The sequence below is a fragment of the Lithobates pipiens genome, unplaced genomic scaffold, assembly GCF_037356315.1.
Source record: "Lithobates pipiens isolate NorthernLeopardFrog02 unplaced genomic scaffold, aLitPip1_a1.2 Scaffold_22, whole genome shotgun sequence".
NCBI lineage: Eukaryota > Metazoa > Chordata > Amphibia > Anura > Ranidae > Lithobates > Lithobates pipiens.
Window position 1 is genome coordinate 130,183,299 of NW_027507784.1, and position 20,538 is coordinate 130,203,836.

The 20,538-nt window shown below is 45.0% G+C and overlaps 1 protein-coding gene across 2 annotated transcripts in view; it reads right to left on the reverse strand.

Moving 5' to 3' along the window:
• Window positions 1–20,538, reverse strand: part of RBM44 (RNA binding motif protein 44) — a 444,878-nt gene that overhangs the window by 21,640 nt on the left and 402,700 nt on the right. Inside the window, exon 16 of one of the 2 annotated variants that reach the window (XM_077448311.1) lies at window positions 13,682–13,820. In XM_077448311.1, the coding sequence (XP_077304437.1) occupies window positions 13,697–13,820 (124 nt within the window). In that variant the 3' untranslated portion in view covers window positions 13,682–13,696. Of the gene's footprint in view, window positions 1–13,672; window positions 13,821–20,538 lie in introns of both variants that reach the window. The other variant, XM_077448312.1, reaches the window with a different exon arrangement.

Sequence of the window (20,538 nt, forward strand, 5' to 3'; positions counted from 1 at the left end):
CGTAAATTTAGTTTGGGTGCAATATTGCATGACCGCGCAATTACCAGTTAAAGCAGCGCAGTGCGAAATTGCAAAAAGACCTCTGGTCCTTAAGGTGTTTATTGGTCCGGAGCTGAAGTGGTTAAGTAAACTGACCATTAAAATAATAGACTGATCATTTCTTTCTCAGTGGGCAAACGCAGAAAATCAGCAAGGGATCAAATACTTGTTTTCCCTGTGTAATATATATATATATATAAAAATGTATTACACACACACAGTATCTCACAAAAGTGAGTGCACCCCTCACATTTTTGTAAATATTTTATTATCTTTTCATTTGAGAACACTGAAGAAATTACACTTTGCTACAATGTAAAGTAGTGAGTGTATAGCTTGTATAACAGTGTAAATTTGCTGTCCCCTCAAAATAATCAAGCACGCAGCCATAAAGGTCTAAGCCGCTGGCAACAAAAGTAAGTACACCCCATGTCCAAAATGGGCCAAATTAGCCATTTTCCCTCGCCGATGTCTTGTGACTCAGTGTTACAAGGTCTTAGGTGTGAATGGGGAACAGGTGTGAAATTTGGTGTTATCACTCTCACTCTCTTAAACTAGTCACTGGAAGTTCAACATGGCACCTCATGGCAACGAACTCTTAGGATCTGAAAAAAAAAAAGAATAATTGTTGCTCTACATAAAGATGGCCCAGCATCATATTCAGATGTTGTCTTTGGAAAATAGACGTACAAGCGCTGCCAGCATTGCTTCCGAGGTGGGGGGTCAGCTTGTAAGTGCTCAGACCATACGCCGCAAACTGCATCAAATTGGTCTGCATGGCTGTCAACCCAGAAGGAAGCCTCTTCTAAAGATGATGCACAAGAAAGCCTGCAGTTTGCTGAAGACAAGCAGACTAAGGACATGGATTAATGGAACCATGTCCTGTGGTCTGATGAGACTAAGATAAATGTATTTGATTTAGATGGCGTCAACCATGTGTGTTGGCAACCACGTGAGGAGTACAAAGACAAGTGTGTTTTGCCTACAGTTAAGCGTGGTGGGAGTGTCATGGTCTGGAGCTGCACAAGTGCTGCCAGCACTGGGGAGCTACAGTTCATTGAGGCAATCATGAATGTCCACATGTACTGTGACATACGGAAGCAGAAAATGATCCCCTCCCTTCAGAGACTGGGCCACAGGGTAGTAATCCAACATGATAACAAGCTCAAACACACCTCCAAGATGAACATTGCCTTGCTAAAGAAGCTGACGATAAAGGTGATGGACTGGCCAAGCAGGTCTCCAGACCTAAACCCTATTGAGCATCTGTGGGGCATCCTCAAAACGGAAGGCGGAGGAGTGCAAAGTCTCTAACATCGACCAGCTCCATGATGTCATCATGGAGGAGTGGAAGAGTACTACAGTGGCAAACTGTGAAGTTCTGGTGAACTCCATGCCCAAAAGGGTTAAGAAAGGAAAACATGAAAAGATATAATAAAAAATTTACAAAAATGTGAGGGGTGTGTGTATATATTTTTTTTTTTTCACTATTTGCACTTAAGTGGATGTTACACTGCATTTGGAATTGGCACTTATATTGTGTGATGGAAGATATTCAGATTTTTTTTTTTTTTTTTTTACAGACATGGATTTAGTATATATGCATTTGACTGATTTATATGCTATGTATATTGTTTTTGCACACAGTTTTATTTATTTAATTTAATTTTTTTGAGTAGGAACACGAAAACAGGTGCAGAAGTAATTTATAGTTATTGAACGTTGGTTCACAATTTGCATGTTAGTGCGCAAGACTCCAGTATAATAAATGAGATGGTATTGATCCCATGGCACCACCAGAGCATTCGTAGTGTTCGCCAGAGGATCCCCCATGCTTGCCACAAACGTCAGGACTTGTCAGTTGAGGCGAGATGCCAGTAGGTCTATGTCTGGGGACCCCCAGTGAAGACAGACCTGTTGAAACACCTCCAGGTGTAAGGACCACTCCCCCGATCCAGCGCCCCACGGCTGAGGTCATCCACCTGCCAGCTGACACTGGAGAGGTACAGCAGACAGAGCTGGAACAAACAGTTTTAACCACCGCAAATTGTGAGACCTCTCGTCCGGCTTTGGTGATTAACATAGGTCACCGCGGGGACATTGTTCGAATGTATCCTGAGCGGAACACCCCTGAACAGATCCATCCAATGCTCTAGGATACTGATGGGCAGTTGAGCTTCCTCCAGGGTCCTGCAACCTTGAGCGAACTTCGAGCCTATGGCTCGTCCCCAGCCTGGCATCTGTTGTGAGCACTGTCCAGCGAAGGGGAAGAAAAGACTTCCTGAAAGGGACAGAGACCGTAGCTACCAGAGGAGGGAGAACCTCAGCGACTGGTCCAAGCAAATCTGACTGTCCAGAGAAGCAGGCGACCTGTCCAACCTGGACAGGCTTTTCTTCTACAGGGTCCTCACTGGAACTGGACAAATGGGACTGTTTCAAGGGTAGTCACCATCAGACCCAGAGTCTGCATGCAAAACCACAGGGGAGGCTTCTTTGCAGGACAAGTGCCATCCATGTACCTGGTCAAGGCAATTCCCTGCTGTCTCAGCCAGGCAAGAACAGGGACCAAAAGCATGGTAAACATCTGAGGAACATAGGCTAGACCAAAGAGGAGCACAACAAACTGATAGTGCTTCCCCAATCACAAAACGCTGGTATCCCTCGCAGAAGAGATTGCGCAGGAGTCCTTGATGTCTATGGAGACCAGAAAATCTTCTTTGTGAAGAAAGGCCACCGCAAGGAGGGTGGATTACATCTGGAGCATTTGAACCCGCACAAAGGCATTCAAGGCTTTGAGGTCCAGGATCAGGCAAACCCCTGTTCTCCTTGGGAACCGTAAACAGACTGCAGTAAAAAAACTCTGGAACCGTGCCACCTTGGGTTCCAGAACAAATCACTCCTTGGATAAGCAGATCCTGCACAGCCCTGAACAGGGCCTGTAGGTATGACAGAAAAAGCTAGAGTATATTGGAAAAAAGGCTGTCCAGTGGAAGGAAAGAAAATCCCATTTTATAAGCAGAAACTGTGGACCCATTTTTTTGGGTGTCAAGAGGGAGGAAGGAACCCTGGCCACCTGCAAGGATTATGATAATTGTATCCAACATAGCATAAAAAAAGACGTTCTCCCTGAACAGGTAGGACTGCCAGGGCAATTTTCAAAGTCCGATTGGCAGACAAAGGCTTGCGCCAAGGATTCACCGGCATACCGCTGCCAAAGCAGAAGTCAAAATTCCTCCCCAAACCTTGGCCCATTTTGGTTAGTGTCCAGCATAAAAGATTCACCACAAGAAGAGGAGATCCTCTTGCACAGAAGGACCTGCTCAAAGGGAGAATGCAAAGCAAAGTGCTTGGAATGTCATAACTGACATTTCAAACGTTCCTGAGTCTTATAAACAAATTTGTGCCTTAGTGGAGTCCTCAGTTTTAAGCATCTCTTGAAAAAAATCATGGAGAGCGGCAACTAAAGGAGGAGCTTGTCTTGTGCAACTACAGAGGCAGGCTAGCTGGTAAATGTTCTGGGAAATCTTTGTTTGTGTTGTGCGTCGCTCTTCCATGAGCACTGTACTGCAAAGACTAGTTAGAAATTGCAGTGGTTGCCTACTTTTTGAATAGCTCCAGCCACCTACCTCCATTGTGCTCTAAGCTGGGCATCTCTGCACCTCCCTCCAGGCAAACTTGCTCTTAATTTATCCACTGCTATATGTGTCCCAACTTGGGACACTCAAAAATATACAGAGTCAGAACCGCAAATACACAGAGGAGCCTTGATGTAGGCACGGCGGCTTCCATATATCTGTGGAAATGTGTTCAACTAAAACCGGTTTTTAATGTGAACTGTAAGGGCACTTTACCACCAACGCCCCAGCGTCTTGGTGTGAAAGTGCCGCTATTTTTAGCGGCGATTTACCGTCATTTTAGCAGCGCTTTTTGGTAGCTAGCGGGGCAATTTTAACCCCCGCTAGCGGCAGAAAAAGTTAAAATGCTTTGCCGGAGCTGCTGTCTAAAAAACTGACTGGGGCAGACTAACGCTGGTTGAGATCTGTTAGGTAGTGGAAAATTTCCTGGGATTGGAGAGAGGCGTTTGTAGAATGAGGGTATGTCCACCAGCGAAGGGCCCCTGTGCATTGCACAGACGATTGTCTGAGGGGATATGTTTGCATTGCAAGGATCGGTGATGGGTGGATGTACGTTCATTATCTCTGCTGTGTCTGATCAGCACATGTTGAGATTGGCAGCATGCACCTGCGGATAGCCTTCCATCCACAAGAAACGATAGCATAATCCAGGTATGCATTGTTCTCTGGAACTATACATAATAAGGATTCCTATCAAAGGAATTGTAGTCATCGTTCATTGGTTTTGTATGGTTCATGTCTTTGAAAGCACTTAGTCGGTTTGCATACGTCACTGCTAGTCTATTTGAATGTATACATGTCTGTGACCACCTTCTTTTATATTCTGTTGAATCCTTTAGCTGTACTTAACTACCCCTGTTGGAAGGGTTTCTGTATTGTCACATCCTGTGTTGTCAAATCCTGTGATGTCACTTCCCATGTAAGAGGTGATTGGCTGCTGAAACCATCACTTCCTGTTTGTGAAAGCGTTTTTGATAATAAAAGGTAAGCTGACTGGTGAGAGTCAGACATGCTGAGATGAGGACGCAAGAATGCGGTAATGTCTGTTTACTGGGAAATGGGGAACCAGAGGACAGACATGGGATCAAAAGGCTGCATTATACTATCATGGTGGAAGGGCGCTTGTTAGTGCAAGTGTGTAGTGGAATATCCACGACAGTTAAAATTGCGGGCCACGGTAGGAGTGATCAGAACCTCCTTCGCAATATGTGTTTAGGTAGATTCTGCTTTGCAAAAGGACAAATTTTACATCTTTTAGGATTATGCTGTAATTTTGATCGTATTTCCGGTGTGTGTGTGTGTGTGTGTGTGTGTGTGTGTGTGTGATTTGCATCTAGAAGCTCAAATGTTTGTGTAAGGAGACTGTTTGCTGTGCATATGTGTAAGTAACTGTATGTTGTGTAATAAGGATATGAGAAACAGAAATGTATGAATTGGGATTATTTGGAGCAGCCTGCAATGTGTGTGTGGCTGAGTAGTTTTGTAAGTAGCTGATTGTTTTGTGGCCATGCACGGGGAGGGGCAGCCAGGATGGCTGGTCCATAGTTGTTACAATAGAATATGTTGAAATGGCTACGCCCTGTGGAAAGGGAGCTCTAATGTTCTGAGCATACATGTAAGCATAACTGTACTTCCCAATGGCTTATTATGAAAGCTGATGCCACAGTGAGTATATGAACTTTAGGTGAGGACAAGATTTTATGTTTTAAGTTGTGCATTTACATGTAACTTTAACACTTTTAAATGTGAGTTAGCCTGTGAGTTTGTCTATGCGTTAAATGTTCATGTTGATGTCTCAATTGTTTGTCAGTTTTTGTGGGAAGGTTTTGGCTAGTAGGAAGGTTTGTGCTGATTTTGGTGGAAAAACAACTGCATTTGGCTGCCATTTTCATAAAACCCTGTTTGGTCAAGACTAAAAGAAGAGAATCTGTATCCGTCAATGAACATAAGAAAAATAAACTATTAAAACTTCTATTTTTGAAAGCATTCTTAATTTAAATTTTTTCACAACTGCCAAAAACTTTTGCACAGTACTGTATAGTTCATATTTACCTGGCTATAACAAAAAAGGAATTTTGACTTACCTGTAAATTGCGTATCTTGGAGTACAGTATAGGATACAGGCTTGATATCTATAGACCCTAGGTTATAAGCTAATTCAAACATGAAAATTGAACAAGAGTGCAATATCCAGTTAAAAGGCTGAATTGCTTTATTCCATAGAAAATATAGCACACTTACAATTAGACTGCTCTTTGTCAATGTGGATCACAGTGGACTATCCTTGTACAGAATTATTTTTATGCGATTGGTTTACACGAGAATTCTTGTAGGATTTCCTACGGATTCCTTTAGATTTTTATTGACATATGCTGGATAGTAGTGAGTGGAGATTTTGTTTCGATCAATACATGTCCTGTAGCAGTGCTATAGTTCTCTGTTCGGTATTGGCAGGACTCGGACGTAACAGTGGTGTGGGTCCTAATGCTGGTAACTGCATTGAGCGGCCACTTTTTCCGAGTTATAAAATAGCCATGGTTATCGCATGAGGCAGGCTTGACAAAGAGTAAAAAACCCTCGAAATGTGCTGCTGTCCCCTCCCTTGACATGAGGCTCTGCCACAAGGATTAACAGCGACGGGCGCTACTCAGAGTGTATAGTGAGTGGGTTCTCTGCAAGCAGCTGGAACCAGGACTCTTCACTGCTAATTCACAACCGCTACCGATGATGCACAAAGAATAGTCCATGTTGGCAAAGATCAGCTTAACTTTGTTAGCTATATTTTATATGGAATAAAGCAATAAAGCCTTTTAATTGCATCTCACGCTCCTGTCCAATTTTTGTCTTTGTATTAACATCGAACTACCCAGATCAGAAAAGGGAGCTGCAAGAACCAGATAGCTCATGCCATATGGACATTTAAAAAAAAAAAAAAAAAAAAAAAAAAAATAAACTTTCCCCATTCATTCTTTCCTCGTTTTACCTGCATTTGAACTGTATGCAAAGTATTCACTTGTGTCTTTTTTGGTTTACAGATTGATTGTGTAGGTTATAGGCTGGTACCTTCAGTTAACTGGACACTCATACTTTTAGACATACCCCCCTTTGTGCATACTCCTATAATCCTACCTTACTCTGAAAAATCTAATTTTTTTGTTAGCAAGCAATGCAGACTAACAATATAGGGACAGGGGGAGGGTGGCCTGGGCCCTGTACTGTAAGATAAGGAATTTTCAAGTAAGTAATAATACTAAAAAAAAATTAGGGGACGTTCCCAAGCATTGAAAGAAGTGTGGGCAGATCATCTAAGGGTAAATCTAACATAGGTTCAAAGGGTAGTTTCTTTGGGGCAGCGTAATCTGTCTTTAAAGCGGAGGTCCGCCCCCCCCAAAAAAAAAAAAAAAGTAAAGCCAGCAGCTACACATACTGCAGCTGTTGGATTTTAATAATAGGACACTTACCTGTCCTGGAGTCCAGCGATGTCGGCACCCCAGCTTATGTTTCCATCAGCTGTTGGGTGCTGCCGCTGCTATTTCTAGTAAGGGTACCCGGCAGTGTAGCCTTACAGCTTCATGCCGGAAACCCTACTGTGCATGCGCGAGGCCCTGCTCCTCTCTCCTACTGGTCCAGCGACTGGGGGAGGAGGGAGCCCCACGGTGACGTCATGGGTCGCGGCGCAGAATTCCTGGAGCAGGAACAGGATACCTGTTAAAGAAAGGTATCCGGTCTTTCCCCCCCTGGAAACGTGCCAATTGTGGCACTGTCAGGATGCTTCCACCAGCAGACAGTCTCATCCTCCCAGAAGACCCCTGAGGCGCAGAGGAATGCGTGTTCCCGTTGCGCACAGAAACCCGGGCTGTGGTGCATAGATGTGCGCAAGCAGGATCGCAAACAGAAGCAGTCGCGCAACCTCATGCACGACGGCGCTTGGCGCCAAACTAGCCTATTTAAGTTCAGCCAATACTTTGCCTAGTGCTGCTTTGTCTTCAGCTCCTGAGTATCCTGTCCCCTAAGAACCTGTCTCCTGGCTTGTCTGACCATCCTTTGAACTCTGCCTGTACCGACTTCGGCTTGTCCTGTGACCAATCTCCTATCTTCTTCCTGGCACCTGCACCACTTATCCGGTTTGACCTGGCTTGCATCCTGATGACAATCCTGCCTGAACCTTGTACCCGATTCTGCCTGCCGTGTATGACCCTGCCTGTATGACCTTGCTCCTTGCTGCTGCCACCTGTTGGCCTCCTGCTGAAGCTCTCCGGTGTCTTCATCAGCACTTTAGGGACTATCGCTCAGCTGCCACCAAAGACTTCCTGGCGCTCGTGCGACTCTGCTCTCTGGTGCCTCCTGTTTACTCTATCAGGGGCCCTGAGCCAGTGTGGTAAGGGAGGCCCCTTGCTCGTCCATTCAGGCTCTTCTACCAGGTATGTGATAGGCACCAGTGGGGGGGGGGGGGGGGGGACACAAATGAGCAGAAGTTTCAGGTACCACAGATACCAGGGTGCCCTGACGAGGTTCTGTGGCTTATGCATGCATTTGCAAATGTGTGCAGACTAAACCTCTGCTTTTAACGAATACTGTTAGACAGGTTATTTAGTTGTCTGCGGGCTGGTTGTTAAGTTAAGCTTGGGCTTTTCCTAGGATTCATCCTTGGCCTTTTGGGTGGAACTCCGCTTTAGGAGAATGTAAGGTCAAGTCCTGATTGTATGAAGGCCAGAACACGAGGCAGAGTCATCGCTGAGATTGAAATGCCTGTGTCCACAGCAAGCAAAGGATTTCTAGGTACAATAGATTTTTTTTGGAAGTGGCTTTTCTTGCTTTTAGCATAGACAGACAGAGTGACAAACTCAAAGGCCTTTAAGGCTTAAAGACCTGGGCTTAAACAGCCATGTAGGAGCAGGATAGAATACATCTAGCCTGTTGGGAAGAGGTCATGGGTCCTCTCCTAATAATCTGAGCATGTCGATTGTGGAGGCCAGGCTATCCACATCCAGAGTCTCCCAACTGTGACTCGTAAAGTTGAAGATGTCTGGGTGAAGGGCTCATCCTCCTTAGTCCAGGCGATGACGGCTGGGGTAATCCGCCTTCCAATTGTCCTCTCTTTGAATGTGGACATCAGAGCTTTCTGGACAGTGTTTGTTCACCCCTGAGATTAACAGGCTTGCTTCCTTCCTGGCTGAATTGATGTAGGCCATGATGTGGTGTTGTCTTATTGCACCATTTGGGTGTCACTGAAGAAAGGGCTCCAGTGGTGCAGAGCAATTCTTATCACTCTTAGCTCCAATATGTTAATGGGCAGGCTTTGCTTCCTCTGGAGACCATGTTCCTGGAACTGAGGAATTGTAACACTCTTATCTTATCTGAATGGTATCTTTCTCCTTCTTCCAACAATATGGCAGAAACTAATTTCCCATTGTCAAGCCTAGGTAAGAAATCTGACAATCCAGGGAATTCATTGCTTGGGCAAGTAGGTCGAGAGAAGGATCCAGCTGGTCAACAAGGTGTTTGGTCTTGAATGAAATTGGGTATGTGAGACAGCCTTAGTCTCCATGCACACTGAAGCTGATAAACTGCAGTTTATTGGCGTTTGGGCGTTTTTTGTAAAAGCCCATAAACTCCACTCTATGTTAGCCTATGTGTCCATGCACACATGGAAGTTTTTCAGCTTTAATGAGCAGTGGAGTTTATGGGCTTTTTTCTGAACGCCAGAAATTCGCGTTCAAAGTGCCGTTTTTCAGCGGCAAAAAATGACAAACGCTCATTAACGCTCGTTCATTAGTGTTCGGCATTCTATTTTTCAATGCATTGTGGGATTTTTGGAGTGTCCTCTGTGTATTTTTATAAAAAACGCTAACGCTGTAAAACGCTCATTAACGCTAGTATAAAACGCTGTTAAAAGCAGGTTTTTCAACCAGCGTTTTCTGCCAGCAATCTGGCGTCCAGAAATAGCTTTTTTGAGCTTCAGTGTGCATGGAGCCTTAAATAAGGGCACTATGAAAAACAGAATTTCCATGAATTGTGGGTCTTGATCTCAAGTGTAAGTTTTGATAGGCAGCCCTTTTTTTTCCCTTTGGTTCCAGGACAGGACAATACTCCTGTTGTGTTTCGGTACCATGAGCAGGTTGGAATAGAATCCTTTTAACCTTTCTTCTAGAGGTACAGAACAACTATTCCCAATGACAAGAGATGGTTCAGAGTATTCTAGAAAATTTCAGTCCTTGGGCAGATTTTGGTTGGATTTGACAGAAGAAAGCGTGCATTTTAAACTATAAACTCTGATTTATACCTCTTGAATGACTTGGGTACCCCTCAAACAATGTGGGGTGTCTGTGACTCAGATAGGAAAGCTGTAACCAACCCCCACTCTTAGGAGTGAGGGCACCCTTTAATTGGAAAGAGGGTTTTGGGGAGGACTTGGTGGGATACGGTTTTCTCTTTTTTTGCCAAAAGGAAGGAATTAGGTTTAGGCGTTTAAGCCTGGGTGGAGTGTTGAGGTACTCTGCATTTGGAGAAGGTAGAGGCTCTTGAGATGGAGGGGGGGGGGGGTTGGAACTTTCCATTATGGAAGAACCTCCTTCCATCCTGTGACATCCTTTATGAATTTGTCAAGTGCTGCACTAAAGAGACATCCTCTTTCCAAGGGCATACATGTGAAATGTCTTGCAGGCAGCTTCACCTGACCAGGCTTTGAGCCACAATATTCTGTACATGTGAATGGAAATCAGAGTCATTATGGAGATTTGTCATTACTTGTTCTAGGGCATCCACACAAATAAACAAGGCTGAAGGTAATTGCTCAGTTAAAGTACAGTCCCGGAATACAGGATTGTTTTGTTTTTTCATTGCCTCAGTTCAGTTTGGTTTGGCAAACAGAAATTGCAGCAATAACTTGGCCTGCAACTGAGCTTTGCAGACAGTTCCTTTGGCCTTATGGCTTTTGCTCTGATATAATATTCATTGTCAGAGGCATGTGGCTGTCCAAATGATATCCAAGCAATGTATTTTACCACAGGTGGGCTTCAAATCAAAGTGTAGAAACATCTTTGCAGCAATCGAGAGAAATAGGAGGCATCTGAGCTAAATTTCAAGTGTTGTTGCAAAGGGTCTGAATACATACGTCAATGTGATATTTCAGCTTTTCCTTTTTCATACATTTGCAAACATTTCTAAAATACTGTTAAAACTGTCATTATTGGGCACTGAGTGTAGAATCATGTAAAAAAAAATGAATTTAAACAACTATAGTATCAGGCTGCAAACATCACAAAACGAGTCTTTCAGAGAATACTTTATGCACTGTAGCGCTGCAATGATTTTTTAAGGGGTGAAAATCTTTTTTTGGATTGACCCAATCGTCATAAATTGCTTTCTATTTGGTCATGAACAGAAATGTCTTTTTAGATTGAGCAGGTCTTGTTGTGCACAAATGGGCATAGCGAGATGGAGCAGATTCAAGTATAATACAGAGGCTTTTGCACACAGCAGAAGTGAGCACATCAACACTGGCAAGCATATTGCGGGACACTGTAACATCAGGTGCATAGAAGCCTGGTGGTGAGAAATCTTCTTACACAAAGTGCCATGGCAAGCACCCATGCAGGATCCAGTGCCCAAAACATTAAAAGCTGCCCCCATCATGTGGGATCCAGGTCCAACTTCCAAGGTTTTAGGGCCAGTTCACACCAGATGCAGTTCCGTGCGCTTTTAAAATACATTTATATGTCCTGTAAAGGTAAGGAGAGAAGTTTTTTTTTTTATATTTTAAGTTGGAGTGAAGTGTTAGCAGACTACCCCGCTGCCTTCAAAAAGGGATCTCTTGCTGGCGTGAGGAAGGATTTTTAGCAGCTCTGGTGGGCTTAGAGCGGGCAGGTTTGCTAAGACCAGAAGAAGTCACAGTACATGATTGCTTTTAGGAGGGGTACGTGAATGAGAACTGTACAGTATGAAATGTGTAGGTGTGATTTGGATAGTGGAGTCTGAAACCCCTTCCATGAATAGCTGCCTCTAAGTATTTATTGAGGAATTTGGCACAGCAGAAGCTCGCCCTTGAAGGGCATGCACAGCCATCTTTATTTGTACTACATTAATTGTCCAGGATTTAAAGCGGAGTTCCACCAAAAAGTGGAACTTCCGTTTTAAGAACTCGTGACCCCGACACGCCACATTTGGCATGTCATTTTATTGCGGGGGAGCAGGTACCCAGTTTTGACAGGTACCCAGCTCCCACAAGTTCACCCCCACCCCCTGTAATTTTCCGGGACCTGTGGTGTGTCTTCTGGGACACATCACAGGTCCTGGAAGATTGTCCAACCATTTAAGACCATGCAGTACATGCCCAGCTGTGAAGCCACAAGCTGTCACAGCCGGGTGCCCACACCTGCAATGTCGGCACTGCAGAGAGGTGGGGGAAGGGAGCGAGGCTTCAGGCGGCCGCATCGCTAGACCTTGGGGCATGAGAGTGTCTACTAATAGCCTGAAGCTATACTTTATAGCGGCTGACTTTTAAATGGGTGGAACTCCGCTTTGAGTCATAGGATTCTGTGTGTATGCAGTGAGTAAAGACAGACATTCTGGGGATCTAATTAATCAGGGTCTCTCCATGGCCTCCACATAGAATATTAGGACCAAAGGTGAAAGCTGCAACTGTGAGAAAAAGGCTTGAGTTGTGCTGCTCAGGAGAAAGTTTATGGTGAATTTCTAGGAGCTGGCTATAGTTTCAGCATCGCCAAGATTACAACAGCTGGCCCTGCTAGTGCAAAGATAGTTTTAAGAAGAGTCCCTATGCACCTTATCCACTGAAGGAATGTAGTATCAGCGTTAAGTGCAAGAATGCTTTGGTCCACTTTAAGGATGGACAATTGTTTGGGTAAATTATGTGTCCATAAGATATAAGGACTCAAAATTATCAGGAGTTGCATGTAATCTCTCCGAATTTGGTCAATCATTGTATGAGGCCCAATCTGTCCATTCCAGGGTGGGAAAGAAGTGCGAGAAGGTCCTTGCCCTCCAGCAAGACTTCAGTGCCAGTCAGTGATCACAATTCCAGGCGGGAATGAAGTCGAAACCACTGTAGTGAATTTTACTGTCTGGCATGACAATCCAAAGTACTCGCCGATAATCATTACCGATTATTTTTTAGGTCATGTGACAATGGCACACGTGTCAGAATAAAAAAAAAAAAAAATGTATTATTTTTTTACAATGCTTTCTTTCTTTTGTGGGGGGTAGGGGTATGGGAGTAGACAGTGTCAATGTTTTTAAATTACAATTTAACATTGTAATAAATATTTAAATAATTTTTTTTTTTTAAATCCGCCCTGTTCGGGGATTTGGTGAGATATCAGTGGTCTAAACAGACCCCTGAAATCTCTTTGAGACAGGGAAAGGGACAGATTCCCCAGCCCCTCTCTGCAGCCTCAGATTCACTAAAGATGAATAAAGGGGACAGAGGTGCCTCTCCATTCATAAACTGAAGCAGAGGGAACACCGGTTATGATCTTTCAGTTATGAATGGACAGTCAGTGATCACATTCGGAAAAGAAAGGAGACGGAATTTACTGGCTCCTTCCTCCACATCTTCATCCTAAAAGATCCAGGACAGGGGGGACCGGAGGAGCACACAGAGAGCCGGAGAGGATGTAACCCAGAGGATGACACGGGGGATCCCCAGAGGATGAAACAGATCAGGACCCCGAGAAGGACAGGAAGAGCCAGGAGGACCCGGAGAACGAAACAGATCGAGACTTGGAGGTGGGGGCAGTTACAAGCGCTGATATCCCCGACAGCCACGGGAGGAGGGGAAGAGAAGCGGCTGTCAGAAAAGCTATACAGGGAGATCGATGCTTGTAACTGACCCCACCACCGCATCTGATCAGCCCTGAGGCAAGTACTTCTGCAAATGCCCGGTATCGGCATGGATACCGATACTAGTATCGGTGCAACCCAATAAAGAACAAAGATGGCACGGATTAAACTTAAGTATAAATATAAACTGACTTTACCATACATACATCACAGGATCATGCTCATGGCATTTTCTTTGCTGACAGTTTGGAGGATGCTTGTTTCACAATCTGTGGAAGGGTCAGGCCCCTAAGGGAGTCTTCTCTGCTCATTATAATTTCCGCCAAAGCATTAGTAATATCATCTCTGAAAGATAAAGAAAAATAAATGTAAAAGCTTTAAAAGGCGATACTAAAGTCTTGTTTTGTTTTAGTTAAAAATAACAAATACGTCTATACTTAACTGCTCTGTGCAGTGGATTTGCACACAGCAGCCCAGATCCTCCTCTTCTCGGGTCCCTCTTTGATGCTCCTGGCCCCTCCCTTTTGTTGAGTGCCCCACAGCAAGCAGCTTGCTATGGGGGCACCCAAGCCGAGCTACAGTTCACTGTGTCCTTTCAGACACAGAGCCGTGGCCTGCACCCGCCCCCTTTCTCTGATCATTGGCTGACTGACTTTGCTTGACAGCAGCGGGAGCAAATGGCATCACGCTGCTGTCCCAGCTAATGAGGGGGTGAGTCCCGGGCAGCCGAGACACTCCTAGATGGGGCTCAGGTAAGTATTAGGGGGGCTGCTGCACACATAAAGCTTTTTATCTTAATGCATAGAGTGCATTAAGATAAAAAACCTTCTGCCTTTACAATCACTTTAACCACTTGCCAACCAGGCACTGTTTTTATACGGCGGCAGGTCGGCACATTTCCACAAATCGCCGCTGGCGTACTTCCGCTCCTCCAAGGAGCCAAAGCAGGAGCGTGCACCAGCTGTACTGCGAGGGACAGGAAGTGCATTGGCCGGCCAGCCGCGTTGGCCACCCTGCGATCGTGGCAACGAGAGCCAGAACGGGGACCTGTCAATGTAAACGGATCACTGTTCTGACAGGGGAGTTAGAGAGAGATCAGCTGTTCCTAGTGATTAGGAATAGGGATCTCTCTCCTCCTCCAGTCAGCCCAGCCCCGATACAGTTAGAAAAACTGCCAGGGAACACACTTAACCCCTTGACCATCCTAGTGTTAACCTCTTCCCTGCCAGTGACATTGATTCATCAGTGGCTATTTTTTTTTTTTTTTTTTTTAGCTCTGATCACTGTATATATGTCAATAGTCCCACAAAAGTGTCAAAAATGTGCGATCTGTCCGCCGCAATGTCACAGTCCTGCTAAAAATCTCAGATTACTGCCATTACTAGCAGAAAAAAATAAAATAAAAACACCATAAATATATCCCCTATTTTGTAGACGCTATAACTTTTGTGCAAACCAATCAATATACACTTATTGCGATTTTTTGGGCCTAAACTGATTAACCACTTGCCGACCGCCGCACGACGATGTACGTCGACAGAATGGCACGGGCAGGCATAAGGGCTTACATGTACGTCCTTGCCTGCCCGCGGGTCGGGGGCCCGATCGGGCCCCCGCCCGGTGCCTGCGGCGGTCGGTATTCGTTCGGGAGCGATCCCGGACGAGGGGACGGCCATTCATTCATGGCCACCCCCTCGCGATCGCTCCCGACGAATGAAAATGCTCGGTGACATCACTTCCTCTCCTGTAATGTAAACACAGGCAGAGGAAGTGAAGTAATCTCTCCTCGTGTCGGTCTTTTTCGTTCCGGCACCGAGGAGAGAGGATCGTGAGTTGCACCCAACACTACACTTACAGTAGAACACGCCAGGCACACTTTTCACCCCCCTGATCACCCCCCAATCACCCCTGCCCCCCCCAGTCACAGTGACACCAATTGCATTTTTTTTTTTTTTTTTGCATTGGTGTCATTTGTGACTGTAATAACTGTTAGGGCAGTTAGGGCTAGCCCCCTTTAGCTCTAGGGTGCCCCCCTAACCCCCCCAATAAAGGTTTAACCCCGTGATCACCCCCCGTCGCCAGTGTCACTAATAAGGGATCGTTTTTCTGATCGCTGTATTAGTGTCACAGGTGACGCTAGTTAGGCAGGTAAGTATTTAGGTTCGCTGCAGCTTTTTATAGCGTCAGGGACCCCCATATACTACCGCATAGCCCCCTGATTGCCCCCCAGTTAACCCTTTCACCAGTGATCACCATATAACTGTTACAGGCGACGCTGGTTGGTTAGTTATTTTTTTTTTGTTTCAGGGCACCCGCCATTTATTACCTAATAAAGGTTTAACCCCCTGATCACCCGGCGGGTGATATAAGTTTGAGGGTCAGATAAGGCCTGCGTCGCCCCAGCGTCAGGTTAGTGCCAGTACCGCTAACACCCACGCGCAAAGCATACACCTCCCTTAGTAATATAGTATCTGATCAGATCTATATTAGCGTTGCCAGCATTTTAGGTTTCCCAAAACGCATTGTTAGCGGGATCAGCCCAGATACCTGCTAGCACCTGCGTTTAGCCCCTCTGCCAAGCCCAGCCCAGCCCACCCAAGTGCAGTATCGATCGATCACTGTCACTTACAAAACACAACACACATAACTGCAGCGTTCGCAGAGTCAGGCTTGATCCCTCCGATCGCTAACAGTTTTTTTTGTAGCGTTTTGAAACAGTCGCTGACAGGCTAGGTGCTTTTTTACCTGTGAGTCTCACTAGTGTACCCCTAAATTTAGAGCCCAAAATGGCAAAGCGAAGGTACACTAGTGAAGAGGCCTACACGTTTCTGAGCATGACAGATAGTGAAGAGGACGTCACTCATCTGTCAGATTCAGGCTCAGAATACGATCCTGTAGAGGACAGCGGCTCCATGACAGATAGCTCTGACGACGGAGATGAGGCCGCTGCTAAGAACAGGTGTGCCCAATCCCGAATGTATTCTGTTGTTGAGGTGCATAAACCGCAGGCCACTCGTATGGAGCAGAGACGTACTAGAGCCGCTCATCCTTCTGGTGAACTGGCAAGCACCAGCGGCCTAGTACACCCTGGACCTACATCCAGCACTGCAGTAACACGTGGTGACGTGGCGAGTCCCATAAGTGCAGTTCAAGCTGGCGAGGTGGCAAGCACAAGTAGTGTCCCGCTGCCACCAAGAAGAAGACAAAGACAGGCCCGTCGTACCCATAGTGCCCTTCCTGCAGAATTCGCCAATCCTATTTGGGTGCCCACCACTTCTGCAGAACCCGTACTTCCCCCATTCACTGGCCAACCTGGCATTAACGTGGAAACAGTTGATTTTACGACACTTGACTTTTACTCACTGTTTTTCACCGAAGATCTCTATAGATCTATTGTGGGCCAAACCAATTTGTACGCTGCTCAACACATCGCCACTATTCCCCAGTCCGCCCTTGCCAGACAATGGAAACCAGTTACGGTTTCCGAATTTAAAATCTTTCTGGGCCTCTCCCTCAACATGGGCATAACCAAAAAGAGTGAGTTGCGGTCATATTGGTCCACTGACCCAATTCACCATATGCGCGTGTTCTCTGCTTCCATGTCCAGGGCACGATACGAGATGATTTTGCGGTTCATGCACTTCAGCGACAATGAACTCTGTCGTCCTCGTGGAGACCCTGAATACGATCGGCTCTACAAAATTCGGCCCCTCATAAACCACTTCAACCAACGTTTTGCAGACTTGTTTACTCCCGATCAAGTTGTCTGCGTTGATGAGTCCCTGATTAAGTTTTCTGGTCGCTTGTCATTCAAACAATACGTCCCCAACAAGCGTTCCAGATACGGGGTCAAGATGTATAAGCTCTGTGACAGGGCCACAGGCTATACATGTAGTTTCATGTTTTATGAGGGTAAAGATAGTCACGTAGAGCCGGAGAACTGCCCTGACTACATAGGAAGCGCTGGCAAGATAGTGTGGGACATGGTGTCACCCTTATTCGGAAAGGGGTACCACTTGTACGTGGACAATTATTACACAAGCGTGCCACTGTTTAGTCACTTGTTTGATCAGCAGATTGGAGCATGTGGCACCGTGCGACCTAATCGCCGGGGCTTTCCCCAGCGGCTTGTAGAGTCCCGTCTTAGGCTGGGGGAGAGAGCCTGCTTGCGCAGTAATAATTTGCTCGCTATGAAGTGGAGGGATAATAAGAATGTTTTCGTTCTTACCTCCCTTCATGCAGACACGACGGTCCAAATTCCTACGGCGACTGGTATTGTGGAGAAACCCCTCTGTGTCCACAAATATAACCTTAACATGGGAGGGGTGGACCTCAATGACCAGTTGTTGGCGCCGTATCTAGTTGCCCGTAAGTCCAGACGCTGGTACAAAAAAGTGTCTGTTTATTTATTCCGATTGGCTATACTGAATGCTTATGTACTACACAAAGCTTCAGGACGGACTGGATCCTTCCTCAAATTCCAGGAGGATATCGTCAGAGCCCTTCTGTATCCAGGCGGTGCTCCACCTCACCTTCCCCTACCAGATGCAGTAAGCCGGCTGCATGAGAGGCATTATTCTTATGTCCTCCCGAGTACCCCTACCCAACGAGCCCCCCAAAGAAAATGTCGTGTCTGCAGAAAGCGCGGATTTAGGCGTGACACCCGTTCTTATTGTCCCCGCTGTCCTGGCAATCCTGGTCTTTGTCAGGGTGAGTGTTTTGAACGCTACCATGAACTAGTTGAGTATTAGCGTAGGGTACAGCATTGCACAGGCTAGGCACACGTTCACAGGGTCTCCCAAGATGCCATCACATTTTGAGAGACCCAAACCGCTGGAACCGTTACAACAGAAGTGTTAAAGTTACATAAAAAAGTGTTAAAAAAAAAAAGTAAAAAAACCAAAAAACCAAATAAAATATAAAATAAAAAAACCAAAAATAGTTGTCGTTTTATTGTTCTCTCTCTCTCTCTCTATTCTCTCTCTATTGTTCTGCTCCTTTGTAGTGTATTCTATTCTGCAATGTTTTATTGTTAACCATTTTTTGTTTTCAGGTACGCCATTCAGCTGTAGCGTGGATTTATTTATCTTGACAGCAACAGCGTTTGCTCCCACGATACGTAAAGCCACGACTCCAGCGCTGTCGGAGGTGATTTCACCACCACAGTTAAAAAAGAGCATATATGCCGAAGCATGGGGGCATAAGGGGTGGAGGAGCGATCTGCTCCTACCTTTTGCGGGAGGATGCCCCCATGCTTCGGCATATATAAATGGTGCATGTATGCCCACCATTAGAAGTGGGTGGATGAAGGGAGGTATCTAATGGTGGGCATACCCACCGATCAATATTTTTTTTTCGTTCAGCCCACAGGCTGCATGAAAAAAAAATTACAATATATGCCCAACCAGTTCCAGCAACATACTGGTATGTTGCGGGACTTTGAGTGCTTATACCAGAATGATGCCTGCAGGTTTAGGTATCATCTTGGTATCATTCTTTTCAGCCAGCGGTCGGCTTTTATGTAAAAGCAATCCTAGCGGCTAATTAGCCTCTAGACTACTTTTACAAGCAGTGGGAGGGAATGTCCCCCCCCCCGCACCATCTTCCATGGTTTTCTCAGGCTCTCCTGTCCCAACAGGGAACCTGAGAATGCAGCCGGTGGTTCCGCCAGCTGACCATAGAGCTGATCAGAGACCAGAATGGCTCCAATCATCTCTATGGCCTAAGAGACCGGAAGCTACGAGCATTTCATGACTTAGATTTTGCGGGATGTAAACAGCGCCATTGGGAAATTGGGAAAGCATTTTATCACACCGATCTTGGTGTGGTCAGATGCTTTGAGGACAGAGGAGAGATCTAGGGTCCGATAGACCCTAATTTTTTTTTAAAAAGAGTACCTGTCACTACCTATTGCAATCATAGGGGATATTTACATTCCCTGAGATAACAATAAAAATCAATCATAAAAATATATATATAAATGAAAGGAACAGTTTAAAAATAAAATAAAAAAGCAAAAAAAATAATTAAAAAAAAATAAATAAAAAAAAACCCCCCTGTCCCCCCCTACTAAGGCGCAACGTGGAACGCAAGCGTTGGTCTGGTGTCATATGTAAACAGCAATTGCACCATGCATGTGAGGTATCACCACGAAGGTCAGATCGAGGGTACTAATTTTAGCAGTAGACCTCCTCCGTAAATCTAAAGTGGTCAACTGTAAAGGCATTTAAAGGCTTTTAAAAATGTACGTAGTTTGTCGCCGCTGCACGTTTCTGCGCAATTTTAAAGCATGTCATGTTTGGTATCCATGTACTCGGCCTAAGATCATATTTTTTATTTCATCAAACATTTGGGCAATATAGTGATTTTTAGTGCATTAAAATAAAAAAAAAGTGTGTTTTTTCCCCAAAAAATGCGTTTGAAAAATCGCTGCGCAAATACCGTGTGAAAAAAAAAAATGAAACACCCACCATTTTAATAGGTAGGGCTTTTGCTTTAAAAAAAACACTTCATGTTTGGGGGTTCAAAGTAATTTTCTTGCAAAAAAAAATATTTTTTCATGTAAACAAAAAGTGTCAGAAAGGGCTTTTTCTTCAAGTGGTTAGAAGAGTGGGTGATATGTGACATAAGCTTCTAAATGTTGTGCATAAAATGCCAGGACAGTTCAAAACCTCCCCAAATGACCCCATTTTAGAAAGTAGACACCCCAAGCTATTTGCTGAGAGGCATGTCGAGTCCATGGAATATTTTATATTTTGACAAAAGTTGTGGAAAAAATACATTATTATTTTTTTTTTTTTGCACAAAGTTGTCATTAAATGATATATTGCTCAAACATGCCATGGTTATATGTAAAATTTCACCCCAAAATACATTCTGTTGCTTCTCCTGAGTACGGGGATACCACAAGTGTGAGACCTTTTGGGAGCCTAACCGCGTACGGTACCCCAAAATCCAAGCACCACCTTCAGGATTTCTAAGGGTGTAAATTTTTGATTTCATTCCTCACTGCCTATCACAGTTTCGGAGGCCATGGAATGCCCAGATAGCACAAAATCCCCCC